At 40.0% G+C, this 16,652-nt stretch overlaps 1 protein-coding gene across 1 annotated transcript in view; it reads left to right on the top strand.

Annotated features, from left to right (window-relative positions):
• Positions 1-16,652, top strand: part of LOC132820603 (NXPE family member 3-like) — a 65,456-nt gene that overhangs the window by 43,217 nt on the left and 5,587 nt on the right. The window contains exons 6-7 of the mRNA XM_060832808.1: positions 4,450-4,523; positions 14,709-14,918. Of these exons, the coding sequence (XP_060688791.1) occupies positions 4,450-4,523; positions 14,709-14,918 (284 nt within the window). The remainder of the gene's footprint in view (positions 1-4,449; positions 4,524-14,708; positions 14,919-16,652) is intronic.

Here is a 16,652-nt window from a genome sequence, read left to right as displayed (position 1 = left end):
TTAATAACAACATGATTTGGAGAATCCAGTATTGGACTGGGGTGTACAAAGTTGAAGATCATACAACACCAGGTTATAGTCCAACAGGTTTAATTGGAAGCACTAGTTTTCAGGTGGTTGTCTGATGAAGGAGCAACACTCTGAAAGCTAGTGTGCTTCCAATTAAACCTGTTGGACTATAACCTGGTGTTGTGTGATTTTTAACTTCATAATAACAGAGTTAGATACTGGAATGTCAATTCAAAATTTCAATATTGAAAATCTTAGAGTATTATACCATTCTGTTACATTTAATTGGAGGTTTTACTAATTTAAGAGACAGATAAGCTTTTTTTTAATCAAATCACAGGTCACCAAAGATCTCTTACATATAGCTGTAGAATGGGTGAAGGAACCTGAAATTTCTGCCCGCTTTCTAAACAATTAGTATTTCTAACATTTCAAATTTTAACAGTTTTTACCCTTTGAAATAGGATCCTTCAGCTTCCACACTCACTGACTAGTACACATGTGTTTGGAAAGACCCATGTCAGGCAAGATAGAACACTTTGGCTGCAATCTCAAATCTGGTTAAGTTTACTATTAACTCAAAACCCCCTCCTTCACAACCCCTTTGTTTCAAACCTGGTTACGGAATTGCACAGGAGCTACAGAGAAGATTTATTTGACAGTCAAATAATTTCACTGAGTTAAGCATACATTGAAAATTTAACAAGAAAATTTAACAAATTTCGCCCTTCTTTCAAACCCTCTTCTGTAAAATCACTCAGGCACTCTTCCTCTATTCCACCCCCTGTCCTTAACTCAAAAATGTTCCAACCTCTAACCTCCTGGGCCTGTTCATGTGGGCATTCTTGACCTTTTTTCTTACAGTTCATTGCTGGCTATGGTCAGAATGAGGACATTGATGGGATGACCGCATTTATTACTGATCCGATTTCGTTGGTCCTGAGAATGTAGTGACTGTTCTTCTAACAATGGAACATGCAATTGCATCATCCAAGGGCATTTCAGAAACTTTAAAAGTTGCCTATTAAGTGAAAATGTTACTATCATCACCGGACTATTAATCCCCAGAGACCCAGGAAATGTCTGGGGACTTGGTTCAAATCCTATTACGGTAGATGGTGAAATTTGAATTCAATAAAAAAACTGGGATTAAGAGTCTAATGATGACCATGAATTCATTGTCGATTATCAGAAAAACCCATTTGTTCACTAACGTCCATTAGGGAAGGAATTTGCTATCTTTACCTGGTCTAGCCTACACGTGACTCCAGACCCCAGCAATGTGGTTGACTCTCAACTGCCCTGTGTGATGGGAAATAAATGCTGGCCTAACCAGGGATGTCCTTATTCTGTAAATGAATTTTAAAAGGCAGCAGTTGAAGATATCCTTCCATGCAGAAGCAATAGACTGAGTCCATTTGAGACTTTTAAACAAAATACAGCTTGAGTAATTATGGTTCTGAAGCTAAATCATAAACCAACAGATTTATGGTATGTAGCTCTGAAACTTGCATTTGAACTCTGCATTTGAATTCCAATCTTGTTAGTCTAATATCAATCAGACAATGTCCAAATGTAGCAAGAGCTGGATGATATCCAGGCTTGTTTTGATACATGACAAGTAACTTTCACACAAGACAAGTGACAGACAACAAGAGAGAATATAACTATTGTATCCTTAACATTGGATGGTAATACCATTGCTGAATCTCACCATCAGCAACCTGGGGCTTTCCATTGAGCAGAAAGTGAACTGGACTAACCATAAAAATATCATGGTTACAAGAACTGGTCAGAGATTAGGAATCCTGCAGCACATATCCCACCACCTGACTATGCAAAACATAGTCAACAAGATCAACAAGACAAATCATGAGTGTGATAGAATATTCTCCATTTGCCCAAATGAGTGCAATTCCAACAACAGTTAAAAAGCCTGATTCTCCAAGACAAAGCAATATGCTTGATTGAAACCACATCCACAGCCAATCACTTACTCTACCAACAACGCACAGTGTATGGTCTATAAGATAACTGCAGAAATTCATAAAGGCTTTTTAGACAGTACCTCGTAAATCCATAACTACAACCAAATGGATGGATAATAGCAGTAAATAAATAGAGCATCACCACTAAGTTCCTGCATGTTTCCCCCCAAACCATTCACTTTCCTAACTTGGAGATATCTTACCACTCCTTTCGTGTCAACTGAGTCAAATTCCTGGAACTCCCTCCCAAACATTGTTGGGAGTTTACCTGCATCAAAGTGCGGCAGATCCAAGAAGGCAGCTCACCAGCACTGGCCAGTCAATGATGCCTAGATCTGATGAGTAAATAAGAAAAACTATCTTTTATATAGCACATTTTCCATCCTTGGACAACTCAAATAAATTCATAGCCAACAAGTGTTTTAGATACTTGTGTGCAGAAATTGCTTTTGCAATGTAATGAAATGTGATACCAATATTAGAATACTACAAAAGCAATGAACTAAATAAGTGGATCATGTTTCAGTGATGCTGATTAAAGGATCAATATCAAGCAGGACACAGGTAGATATCCTCTTCTTCCATGGACTCTTCTACTTCAGTTTTGAGAGTATGTGAAGGGGCTTGGTTTAACATCTCTGAAAAGCAACAATCTCCACCTATGTGCTGTGTTCAAGTGCTGGGGCTGCACAACTTCTTGGTTCATGGACAAGAATGCTATTCTGACACCTATAACATGGCCACTAAATTTGCACAACCTGCTGCAGACCAAAAAGCGAGGAGCAGAATTTTTGAAGATGTTGTGATGGCAGTTGAACAAAACCTCTCCCCTCTTCATCCCTGCCCTCAATCACTTAACTCAACAGTGTGACGCTGTACACCCCAAAGCCTGGCAGATCATATAAAATAGCATGCCCTTTGGCTATTCGCAAACAGGCGAGGTACTGACCATACACAACATGGCTGAGATTGCAAAACTTGCAACACAGCATCTAACATGATTTGATTTGAACTGATTTAATTTTTTGTTATAAAATACAATGAGAAGTGTTATATTGTATGGTGTGGCCATTATTTGGCACCATCTTAAAGCACATAAAAATAAACCAAAACACAGAGTATTAAGGCAGAAAAATGAAGAACTAAAGAAGAAGTGTTCGCCTTTACAGTCCTTCTTGTTAAGTGTTCCATCATGGGCCATAGGCCTGGTGGCTAGGCTCAAGTTCCCTTTGCCTCACAGCCACTACCAGAATGCAAGTTGCCAATCTTGGACACCATCCCGCCATCTCACTATCATGAGCCCCTGATGGACCACACCAAAGCAGATGCTACTGGATACAGCATTGGCATAAACCCAACTCCACCGCGGCCATGAGTCTGTATCATGCCCAACTCGCCAATGCAACCACTGCTGATGGTGCCAGGTTTCATCCTGGGCCCAAACTCAACCTCACCACCACCTCCACGAATCTGTGCTGGGCTCAGATGCCACTGGAAACCCAAATGCACCTCTTCCGGCATCACCGGGAGGGATAAGTAAAATAAATGACACAAAAAGGGAAAAAAACACAAGAAAAAAGAGAAAAAAGAAAAGCAATGAAATGAAAACTGGATGGAATGGCTGAGCCCAGGACTCAGAAGCCCTACCCACCACCATTAGATGTGATTTTGTCATTGTTCTTTTTCTGGAGAATCTTGAACGTGCAGGGAATTATGCTGACAACTACAGCCATCCGAGTTCACAGAGTTGTCACAGACACAATGCCAGAAGTTAAATACATTAGTTCAAGGGACCCCCTATTCTTTCCAGATAAAATGAACATATACACACGCTGAGCCATTTCACCATTACAAACTAGTTAGCAGCCATTCGCTGGTTCATTTCTCAGACAATGCCCTGACTAATCGGAGTCAAACTATTTGATTTATAATTTAAATACGATCTGTCTGTTGTCTGTCAATCAGTGTTAATGGGTGCATTGTCCATCAGAATGCCTTTCAGCAATACTGAACAATTCAGTACCATTAAACATTTTTTTATGATGAATAAACCCCACTTTACTGACAGCACTGAGGCTAATTTTGATGTTCACAATAATACAATGTGACCTTCTATTTTAGAGTTCCATTGCCCTTTTGGCAGGATTCCCTGCAACAGGCTGGAGAACCCAACTTTGTAACTTGTGATCAGAAAGTTAGCTTAGGCTACTACACACACCAGTGGGGCCCAACGAGTGGAAAAATGAAGATTGTTTAGATAGTCCTGCTATTCTGACCATCCAAGAATTTGAGTGACATCTGAAACCATTCTGTGAAAGTAATTTTAAACCAAGCCTTTCTGTATTAGATTAGCAAGGAATGGAACAAGTGAAACTGTATTTTCCAATCATACAAGCTAATCATTCTTTCCATGAAGATGAAACATGCAATAATAACAATCATATATTTTCAGTCAAGTCAATGTCAAGAAGCCCATACTGCCCAGTGGCCTGGCTCATGTAACTGTAAAGCCTTCACCTCATGCAGGTAAGAGTAGTCTGAATTATTATGCTGATGAGGGGATGGGCAGTGTCAGATATTAGATGGAACATGAGGTAGTTCTTTGCGAACACTTAAACATGAATGGCTCTCCTGTTTAAGTATAATTTAGTGAGTTACCTCATTTATTATCTACTGAGCATAATCATCTTTTATAACCTTAGTGTGAATAGGGTGCTGTCAGACAAATCTTGCGGCGCAGTGGCTCAGTGGTTAGCACTGCTGCCTCATAGTGCCAGGGGCCAGTGTTCAATTCCTGCCTCGGGCAACTCTCTGTGTGGAGTTTGCACATTCTCTGTGGCTTTCCTCCCACAGTCCAAAGATGTGCAGGTCAGCTGAATTGGACGTGCTAAAGTGTCTGTAGTGTTAGCTGCATTAATCAGGGTGAATGTAGGGGCATGGGTCTGGGTGGTTGGCCTTTGAAGGGTCAGTGTGACTAGTTGGGCTGAAGGGTCTGTTTCCACATTGTAGGGAATCAAATCTTGATAAGTTTGCATTCATTTGAGTAACACTGCCACAGTTACAATGTGCCTATTGTTACTGTAGAATCCCTACAGAATCACATACAATGAATTGGATTTAATCAGCCCTCTGGGGACAGCTTGAGATGGGAGTGCAGTAAAAGTAAAAAGGCGAAGTAATGCCTACTTTCTTCCTGTTGCTATGTAATTGTAACAGTGGCTGGAAAGATGAAGAACAAGTCCACACAGTACCTAATTAGTGCTCAGTCGAGTGAATGTTCTTGATACAGTGAGTTAATTGTCCCTGAAGCTGCCATGCGACATCACTTAGTCCACAGAGCACTAAACCCTGGCCAATAATTGACTAGATATGGAAGGCAGGCATCCTGTGAAACGTTGTTCTCATTTGCTTTCTGTAGTGTCAGAATCAAACACAGAGCCTCTCGCGTAACACTGGTTGTGTTCCTGCTTCTGATCCAGAAGGCTTGGGTTTGAGCCGCTCCTGCTCCAGAGCGATGTAGTAACACATTTGAAGAGGATTCTTAAAAAAAATTCAGAACTAGTACAATGACGCTCAGGATCTGACTGGGTATAGTCACTTCAAATTTTACATTGAAACCGGAGGGTCATCAGTCCAGACATCATAATGTTACCCGTGGACAAAATATTGTTAAATTTAGGCTGTTGAAATTATTGGAATCTGCTGCTGAATATTGTTAAATTAGTCAACTACATTGACTTCTGGACTGACATCTAAATTGGAACAGAAGCATAAAAATATGATGGGTATTACCAAAATAAAGTCTAGAAAAAAAGTGCAGAATTCGAGCTGTTTATAGATGGGCTAGGACCCATTCAGTTGGGTAGCTATTTATTAGCTTGGATCAGTTAATAGGCAGAAAACTGTGAGGGGGAGAAGTATTTCTGGGTTGCCAGGCTGCAATTGATTCTATACAGCAAGGCAAAAGTGAGGACTGCAGATGCTGGAGATCAGAATCTAGATTAGAGTGGTGCTGGAAAAGCACAGCAGGTCAAGCAGCATCTGAGGAACAGGAAAATCGACGTTTCGGGCAAAAGCACTTAATCAGGAATGAGGCCTCCTCTACAGCAAGGGCCACTACCTGAGTCACAGTTGCATATAAACAAGAGTGAGGTATTAAGTGAGCAACTAAAGGGCATTTGGATGGGTATATGAATAGGAAGGGTTTAGAGGGATTTTGGCTGAGTGCTGGCAGTGGGACTAGATAGAGTTGGGATATCTGGTCGGCATAGACGGGTTGACCCAAAGGGTTGTACATCTCTATAACTCTATGACACTATAACCTGTACAGTTTTGCTGATATTACAAAGTTAAATTGGAAAGTAAATGGGAGAGGAATGTGAAGAGGTGGCACAAAGACATAGCTGGGTTGGCTCAGTACAAATGAAAAATAAAATCATTTTGGAATGATGAGAATTTGGAAGATGAGCAAGTTTTAGTTACAAAAGAACTACATGACAAAGAATAAAGGAGGAGTCTCCAGGCTTAGCCTGAAGATCACCATGCCTCTGGTGATGTCAAGACCTTTATGTTGAACTTGGTGAGTGCAGTAATTGAACCCACACTGTTGGCATTAACTAGTGGCTCAAGGCAGCTGTCCAGACAACTGAGCTAACCAACCACCATTTAACCAAGCATTTAAAATTAACATGATGGAACTTGAAAGGTGCAGCAACAATCTTAAACAGTACACAAGCCTGAATTCCTTTTCATGATCCATAGCAAGCATAGCTCCAATCCCTCACACTGACCAATCTGATACCCAATCACTGTTAAAGCCAACATTGAACTTGCCCCACCCCACTCCACCACTTCCCAATCATCTGATCAATCCCTGCTCAACCTCAAACTATCTAGGGCATCAAACCCTACGTCCACAACATCTGACAGCACCCTGACTATTGTCCCAATATTCAACACCCAACCATTGCCCTTACATCCAATCGGAACCATACCACATCCAATCCCCTTCATCAACACCCACCCAACACCAAGCTCATCCTACCATCTCACTCACTTTCCTGACGCTGACAAAAAATCGTTGAAGTAAGCTGTTGCAATGGTTGGAATCTTCTGCTGAATATCATTAAACTAGGTAACTACATGGACTTCAGGGCTGACATCTGAATTGGAATAGAAACATAAGAATATAATATGTATTACCAAAATAAAGTATAGAAAAAAGTGTATAATTCAAGCTGTTTATAGATGGGTTAAGACTCATTCAGTTGGGTAGCTAACTGAATGCCCTCACCCACCTGCCAATCAAGCCCCTTTAACATTCTTAAAAAGTTTGACAAAGAACATTCTGAGAAAACATTTCTTCTGGCTAGGTAGCTTGGAATACTAAGTCATGGTCATAAAAGAAGAACTGGGATGGGGAGGAATTCAATAAACATTTAAAATTTAAACCTACAGGCCTCCAAACAGTAGTCAGGAGCTGGGGCACAAGATACACCAGGAGATAGAAAAGATGTGTAGGAAAGGCAACGTTACAGTGATCATGGGGGATTTCAATATGCAGATGAACTGGGAACATCAGGTTGGCAGTGGATTGCAAGAAAAGGAATTTGTGGACTGTCAATGAGATGACTTTTTGGAGCGGCTTGTGATGGTGCCCAATAGGGAACAAGCAATACTGGATTTAGTGTTGTGCAATGAAGCAGATTTAATCAGGGAGCTGAATGCGAAGGAACCCTTAGGAGGAGTGATTGTAATATGATTGATTTTACGCTGCAATTTGAGAGGGAGAAGATAGAATCGGGATAACAGTATTACAGTTGAATAAAGACAGCTACAGAGGCATGAGGGAGGAGCTGGGTAGAATTGACTGGGAAAGGAGCCCAATAGGAAAGACAGTGGAACAGCAATGGCAGGAATTTCTGGGAGTAATTCAGGAGACACAGCAGAGATTCATTCTAAGGGAAAGGAAGCATGGTACAGGGAGGATGAGGCAACCATTGGCAGACTAGGGAGTCAGGGACAGCGTAAAAGCAAAAGGGAAAGCATGTAATGTGACCAAGGGCAGTGGGAAATTAGAGGATTGAGAAGCTTACAAAGACCAATTGGGGGCAACAAAAAAGAATTAAGGAGAGAGAAGATTAAATATGAGAATAAGCTAGTCAATAATATAAAGGAAGACTGTAAAAGTTTCTTGAGATGTATAAAAGGACAAAAAAGAGGCAAAAGTGGACATTGGGTCACTGGAATATGATGCTGAAGAGATAGTAGTGGTGGAAAACAAGGAAATGGCTGAGGAATTGAATAAGTACTTTGCATCAGTCTTCACTGTGGAAGACATGAGTAACATCCAAAAAGTTAAAGAGAGTGAGGGGGCAGAGCTGAGCATGGCTACCATCACCAAAGAGAAGGTGCTAGAAAAACTGAATGGCTTGAAAGTGGATAAATCACCTGGACCAGATGTACACAGAGTTCTAAGGGAGATAACTGGAGAGATAGTGGGAGTATTAGTGGTAATTTTTCAGGAATCACTAGAATCAGGAAGGGTCACAGAGGACTGGAGAATTGCTAATGTGATGCCGCTGTTTAAAATAGGAGTAAGGCAAAAGACAGAAAATTACAGAACGATTAGCCTAACATTGGTCATGGGTAAGGCCCTGGAAACCATTGTGAAGGTTGAGATTTCTGAATACTTGGAAGTGCATGGTAAAATAGGACAATGTCAGCATGGTTTCATCAAGGGGAGGTCATGCCTGACAAATCTTCTAGAAATCTTTGAGCAAGTAACAAGCACGTTAGACCAAGGAGAGCCAATGGATGCTATTTACCTGGACTTCAAGAAAGTCTTTGACAAGGTGCCGGACAGGAGGTTACTGAGTAAGATAGGGGCTCACGGTGTTAGAGGCAAGATAGTAGCATGGATAGAAGCTTGGCTGTCCAGCAGAAAGCAGAGAGTGAGGATAAAAGGGTCCTTCTCAGGATGGCAGCCAGTGACTAGTGGTGTTCTGTAAGGCTCAGTGTTGGGACCACATCATTTCATTTTATACATTAACAATCTAGATTAAGGAACTGAGGGCATTCTGGCTAAGTTTGCAGATGATACAAAGATCAACACAGGGACAGGTAGCACTGAGGAGGCAAGAAGGCTGCAGAAGGATACAGACAGGTTAGGAGAGTGGGCAACGAAGTAGCAGATGGAGTACAATGTCTGAAAGTGTGAAGTCATGCACTTTGCTGGGAAGAATGGACATGGACATGGACTTGGGAAGAAAATTCAGAAGTTTGAAGTGCAAAGAGACTTGGGAGTTCTAGTGCAGAATTTTCTCAAGGTAAACTTGCAGGTTGAATCAGTAGGTAAGAAGGCAAATGCTATGATGGCATTTATTTTGAAAGGATTTGAATCTAAAAGCACGGATGTACTTCTGAGGCATAATAAGGCTACAATTGGAGTACTGTGTGCAGTTTTGGGCACCATATCTCAGAAAGGATGTACTGGCCCTGGTGTATGTTCAAAGAAAGTTCATGAGAATGGTCCCAGGAATGAAAAGCTCAACAAATGAGGAATATTTAAGGTCTCTTGGTCTATACTCAATGGAATTTAGAAGGATGAGAGGGAATCTAATTGAAACATACAGAATACTGAATGGCCTGGACAGAGTAGATGTTGGGAAATTGTTTCCATTGGTCATAGAGACGAGGACCTAAGGGCACAGTCTTAGGGTAAAGGGAGGACCTTTTAGAACGGAGATAAGGAGAAACTTTTTCAGCCAGAGAGTGGTGAATCTATGGAATTCAATGCCACAGAAGGCTGTGGAGACCAGGTACTGAGTATATTTAAAACTAAAATGGATAGGTTCTTGAGTATCAAGGGGATTAAGGGTTATGGGGAGAAAGCAGGAGAATGGGGTTGACAAATGTATCAGCCATGATTGAGTGGCGAAGCAGACTTGATGGGCTGAATGGCCTAATTTCTGCTCCTAAAACCTAGAGTCTTATGTTCTAACTTCCTTTGTTTGAGAATGAGGTTTCTTTGAGTTCTGTCGATTGGCCTGTACATTGGATTTAGAAGTTTTTCCCATCTAGAATGAAATAACATTACGACAAAGAGCTCGGCAACCCGTCCCAACTTCAGAACAACTTTTTTTTTGGAACTGTATTAGTTTACCGAGGGCTTTCCAGACACCATACCTCTGTTCTGTATCAGCGAACAGTTCAAAAGCTAGTCAGAAACTTGCAGTAAGTTGAATCACTTTAAGCATTCCACCAGTCTGACATTGACATAAGACCACATTACCAATGGGAATTAATCCATAATAATATAAATCTTCTTGAACATTTCCTGGTACAATACACAGATCCAAACCCTCAAATTTGCATCAATCCCATGGTCCCATCTGACTTACTTTTTTTTAATCTTTATTAAAACTGGCATCAACCTGTTCCTTATGATTCAAATGTTCTTTTTGCCTCAGGTTCAAGGTTGTTACATGCAGTTGCATAAAGTGGAAGGCCAAGATAGCAAAATGTAAAAATTAGCAACTTTTCATATTACAAATTATAATAAATCTATTATTTCATCCTTCTCCTTAACTTGAATATTTTACTCAATTTAATTTAATCATGTACCTTGTCTAGACATATTCTTTTAAACTGAGTCCATATTAAAAACAATTTTCACATCTAATTAATATGTTCATGTTCTCTTCAGAAATTTGAAAAATGTAAAGTTCTGGACACAGATTAATGTTGGAAAAGTGCAAACCAATATTTTGTGTCAAAGTAGAGGAAATGGTGAAAAAAAAAACAGAATGAAAGGCCCATGGCCCATTCATTGAAAATATGAAAAAATAATTGAAATACCGTATATACTTGTATATAGGTCAATCTCATATATAAGGAGAAAGTAAGTACTGCAGATGCTGGAAATCAGAGTCAAGATTAGACTTGTGCTGGAAAAGCACAACAGGTCAGGCAGCATCCGACGAACAGGAAAATCGACATTTCGGGCAAAAGCCTAATGAAGGAAACGTTCCTGACCTGCTGTGCAGAGTTAGTTTCCACTATCCATGGTTTACTACGGCCCAAACGTGATAAACGTATTCCAGAACCAGAGTCTGGGGGCTGCCTGGAAGGTAAATTTCCCATTTAAATGACCATTTGGAAATTGACATGTTTATGATTGTCTTTCTCTTGCTAAAACTTAAAAACTTACTTACTAGAGTCAGAGAGTCATAGAGAAGTACAGCATGGACAAGGCCCTTCGATCCAACCTGTCCATGCCGACCAGATATCCCAACCCAATCTAGTCCCACCTGCCAGCACACGGCCCATATCCCTCCAAACCCTTCCTATTCATATGCCCATCCAAATGCCTATTAATGGTTACAATTGTACCAGACTCCACCACTTCCTCTGGCAGCTCAGTCCATACACATACCACCCTCTGTGTGAAAAAGTTGCCCCTTAGGTCTCTTTTATATCTTTCCCCTCTCACCGATGCCCTCTAGTTTTGGACTCCCCAACCCCAGGGAAAGGGCATTGCCTATTTACCCTATCCGTGCCCCACATAACTTTGTAAACCTCAAAATGGTGACCCTTCAGTCTCTGACGCTCCAGGGAAAACAGCCCCAGCCTGTTCAGCCTCTCCCTATAGCTCAAATCCTCCAACCCTGGCAACATCCTTTTAAATCTTTTCTGAATTGTTTCAAGTTTTACAACATCTTTCCAATAGACCAGAATTGCACGCAATATTCCAACAGTGGCCTAACCAATGTCCTGTACAGCTGCAACATGACCCCCCCAACTTCTGTACTCAATACACTGACCAATAAAGGAAAGCATACCAAAAACCTTCTTCACTATCCTATCTACCTGCGACTCCACTTTCAGGGAGCACTCCAAGGTCTCTTTGTTCAGCAACAGTCACTAGGACCTTACCATTAAGTGTATAAGTCCTGCTAAGATTTGCTTTCCCAAAATGCAGCATCTCGCATTTATCTGAATTAAACTCCATCTGCCACTTCTCTGCCCATTGGTCCATCTGGTCCAGATCCTGTTGTAATCTGAGGTAACCTCTTTGCTGTCCACTACACCTCCAATTTTGATGTCATCTGCAACTTTACTAACTGTACTATTATGCTCGCATCCAAATCATTTATGTAAATGGCAAAAAGTTGAGGACCCAGCACCGATCCTTGTGGCACTCCACTGGTCACAGGCCTCCAGTCTGAAAAACAACCCTCCACCGCCACCCCCTGTGGTCTACCTTTGAGTGCATTCTGCATCCAAATGGCTAGTTCTCCCTGTATTCCATGCGATTTAACCTTGCTAATCAGTCTCCAATGGAAACCTTGTCGAATCCCTTACTGAAGTCCATATAGATCACATTTACCACTCTGCCCTCATCAATGCTCTTTGTTACTTCTTCAAAAGACTCAATCAAATTTGTGAGACATGATTTTCCATGCACAAAACTATGTTGACTATCCCTAATCAGTCCTTGCTTTTCCAAATACATATACATCCTGTCCCTCAGGAATCCCCCCAACAACTTGCCCACAATCAAGGTCAAGTTCACTGGTCTATAGTTCCCTAGCTTGTCCTTACCACCCTTCTTAAACAGTGGCACTACGTTTGCCAACCTCCAGCCTTCAAGCACCTCACCTGTGACTATCGATGATACGAATATCTCAGCAAGAGGTCCAACAATCACTTTTCTAGCTTCCCACAGAGTTCTCAGGTACACCTGATCAGGTCCTGGGGATTTATCCACTTTTAACCATTTCAAGACATCCAGTACTTCCTTCTCTGTAATCTGGACATTTTGCAAGATGTCACCGTCTATTTCCCTACAGTCTATATCTTCCATATCCTTTTTCGCAGTAAATACTGTTGCAAAATACTACTTGAAGATGAAATGCAAATGACAATCAAGACTTGAATACAAATTGTTTTCTTCACCATGCATCCTGTACTCAACCACTGTAGATATTGACCGATATTGTATGAAAGTATGTATAAGCTGAGGCCATTTTACTTTGTTTAACGTTGCTAATATCCAAGAACCATAAACAATACAAAAAGTACAAGAGACTTGAGAGCAGTACACCCTCATATGACTGATTTAATTGCAAGTCTTTCTGCCTAATAATATCTGCCTCAATTATCAACATAATTCATAGGATTATCTTACGTTTCCAGTCAGTTCTAAAAGTTCAATCATGGTATAAGTTATACCACACATGCAGTGAACAACTTTAGATATGCTTCTGCATTAAGTCTTGGAACATATCCCCCAGGGATATGGGGGGAACCACTGTACCATTCTACTGTAGCTGGCAGAATGGCGAAGTTATTTTGTAGACAAATATTCAATAATGACCATAATATTTTTTCTTTTGTTGTTTATTATTTTATATAGAAACCTAACTGTTGTTTGTCTATTTTTTGACTCATACCGAGCATGAATTTCATCCCCTCGAAAACAATACCTTGTGTGTTAGTCGACCCCCTAATTTCAGCTTATAAAAAAAGTCTTCAAATTTCAACCTTTACGCGAGTATATATGGTAAATAAGTTGAAATAAGCTTTACTTAATCATGGATGCAAAATGGCCATGGCTGCAAGTTGAATAATCGAAAGTACATTTCAGAGGGATTGACAAAGAAAGAAAAGGCATATTCTTTGAAAAGGTACAGAGTAGGTTTACCCAGAATTGTTCTGTGAATGACAGTGGAGAAACTAGGATTATTCTCCTTGGAGCAAAGAAAATGAAAGAGAGATTTGATGGAGATGTACAAGATTATGACAAGGTTAGATATGGTAGATAAAAGTTGTTCATATTAGCTGACAAAGTACTAGGTAACACAGATTTAGGGTTTTGGACAAATTGACAAGAGGGTTTGTGGGAAAGAACTTTACACCATCTTCTGCCTCCATACCTTTTTCATTATCCTCTTGTTATCTCAGTAAAATACAATGGGACCAAAAATCCTCAAAATCTCTCAGTCAATGAGGCAATGGTGACACAGATTTCGTCATCCAAAGCTGAAATGTAAGACTGACTTGAATGCTTTCTGGGGAGATGGATGGGAGTAGGCCAAGTGGCCTTCTTCAAAAGAATGATACTATGACTGTGTTTGAATGCTTCGGATCAGGCATTTTCCCTGGAATGGAAGTGCTGCCACACTAGAATGTGACTAGGAGTAGGTGGTGGCAAGTCACTAAAGACAGAGCCAAAGTGTCCAGGAGAAGATTGAAAAACAATGGACACTTGTGTGAAATACATACCTGATTTTAAAATAAGCATTTGTTTTAGCATGTACATCTTTTGGTGAGTTTTGTTTAAACAGTTTCTAAGAAGTAACAATTATTCCAGTGTATTCCGATGTTGGGTTTCCTATTTTGTGTTTTCTCATGACAGACAGTGAGCTCAATGTGATTTCTAAGCTTTCCGAATAAGTTTTTTCTTAAAATGTGGAAGAGTTTAGAAGATGCCTTGCCAGCCATTTATCTGAACATATAGTTACTAATTAGACATTGTTACCTATTGCTTTAAATGCACAATACTAGTGTGGTTGAGAATTTCCAATTAAAAATCTTTAGTCTTGAATGTTACATATTTTTCATTCTCTACTCATATGTATGTTTAAGGCCAGTATTAGTGTTTACGTATCTTAACTCATGTTTCAGTCTTGCTTTTCCAATTCTCAGGTAAAGATCTCAGAGGATGTGTCCCTGGCAAGCCGTTGCTTTCACCAGCTGGATTTTATTATCAGGACCAATGGATGTCAACAAGCTGTAACATCCGATGTTTTGATACTCCTGTAGTTATCACAGACTGTCTCCGTGGGAAAAATGTTTATATCCTTGGAGATTCTACTATACGCCAGTGGTTTGAATATTTGACTGAATTTGTATCAGGTTAGGCTCAGCTATTGCTCTGACATTTTTGTATTGTGTTGAAATCTGCTTTACATGTTATTTATAACTCAGTCTCAAGCTAAATTTCATAAACTTCTCAATCTGCATCTATCAGTATTTAAATTTATGAATCTTGATGAATTGTCATTTGTGCACAATACACTTTAGGGCAAAATCTATATGCCATAGTTTGTAAATAGATTGAGTACAAATAAGGTGATTTTGAGTTGAGCAGAATAAATGATTACACTTAATGTGGGTAACCTTTTAAGGAATCTGTATAAAATGATTGATGACAAATCAGCCACATGTTGTCCAACACTTCAGAGTTTTATTTCCATTGAATTCAACTGGAAAAATCTAATTCTAAATTCCTGACAAGTAACTCTAGATGGAAGATTTATGAATAAACACATGCAAATAGACCTGCCAAGTACCTTGCTTCTGTACTGATTTGTTCATGATTATATAAAAAGATAAATAGCCAATGTGCAGGGTAAAATATTGGAAAATAGGATTCAAATTAATAACATTGGCATGGAGATGGTAATGCTGGGTTAAATGACATCCTCCTGCATTGACATTTCTGGGATTCTATAATCAACAATAGTACAGTAAAAATTTTCAAATAAAAGCAAGGTGCTGTGGATTCTGGAAATCTAAAATAAATACAGGGAATGCTCGAGAAACTCAGTAGGTCTGGAAAGTGAAACAGAGTTAACATTCTGAACCTGGTATAGCTCTTCTTACATTACATCTCTCATTAGAAATCTTGTACCTCCTGTAGAATTAGAGGGGGTCAATTCAGAACAGAAATGCGGAGACATTTCTTCAGCCAGAGGGTGGTGGGCCTGTGGAATTCATTGCCACAGAGTGCAGTGGAGGCCGGGACGCTAAATGTCTTCAAGGCAGAGATTGATAGATTCTTGTTGTCTCAAGGAATTAAGGGCTACGGGGAGAATGCTGGTAAGTGGAGTTGAAATGCCCATCAGCCATGATTGAATGGCGGAGTGGACTCGATGGGCCGAATGGCCTTACTTCCACTCCTATGTCTTATGGTCTTATGGTCTTATGGTCTTATGGTCTTATGTTGACCATCTTAGTTTCTGTGACAAAATTTTGTTGCAATTTTCAACCATCATTTCCCATAATGAATTCCTATTTGTAGTTATTAAACTTGCTTCCAATTAAACTTGTGGTTCTGGAAATACACCAGCCATTAAATATGCCACTGTAGAACTTTAGTTTTTATAACTCAGCATCTTCAATATTAGACAAGGCCTTACATTTCAACACGTAAGCTTCTATGCTTCCCCAAATGGTGTAGAAAATTTTTTCAAATTGCTTATACATAACAGCAAATGAAAATATTCTATAACACTAAGGATATGCAAATAGTGTGATAATTTAATCTATCTGCACAGCTGCCTTTTTTTTCATTCACGGGACGTGGGCATCGCTGGCTAGACCAACATTTAATGCACCAGTCTGAGTGAGAGGGGACTTGTGAACTTCTTTCTTGAACCACTCCACAGTCCATTTGCATGATGTGCAAATGGTGGTAAAATAGTTCTGAACACACTAATCAAATTATTCCTTATCTTCTATGTATTTTACATTTCTCAGTTCACTGCATTCTTTATAGAACATAGAACATAGAACAATACAGCACAGAACAGGCCCTTTGGTCTACGATGTTGTGCCAAACATTTGTCCTAGCTTAATCACCTAAAC

Source organism: Hemiscyllium ocellatum, chromosome 12 (genome assembly GCF_020745735.1).
Source record: "Hemiscyllium ocellatum isolate sHemOce1 chromosome 12, sHemOce1.pat.X.cur, whole genome shotgun sequence".
NCBI classification, from domain to species: Eukaryota; Metazoa; Chordata; class Chondrichthyes; order Orectolobiformes; family Hemiscylliidae; genus Hemiscyllium; species Hemiscyllium ocellatum.
This window is presented reverse-complemented; position numbering and strand designations above follow the sequence as displayed.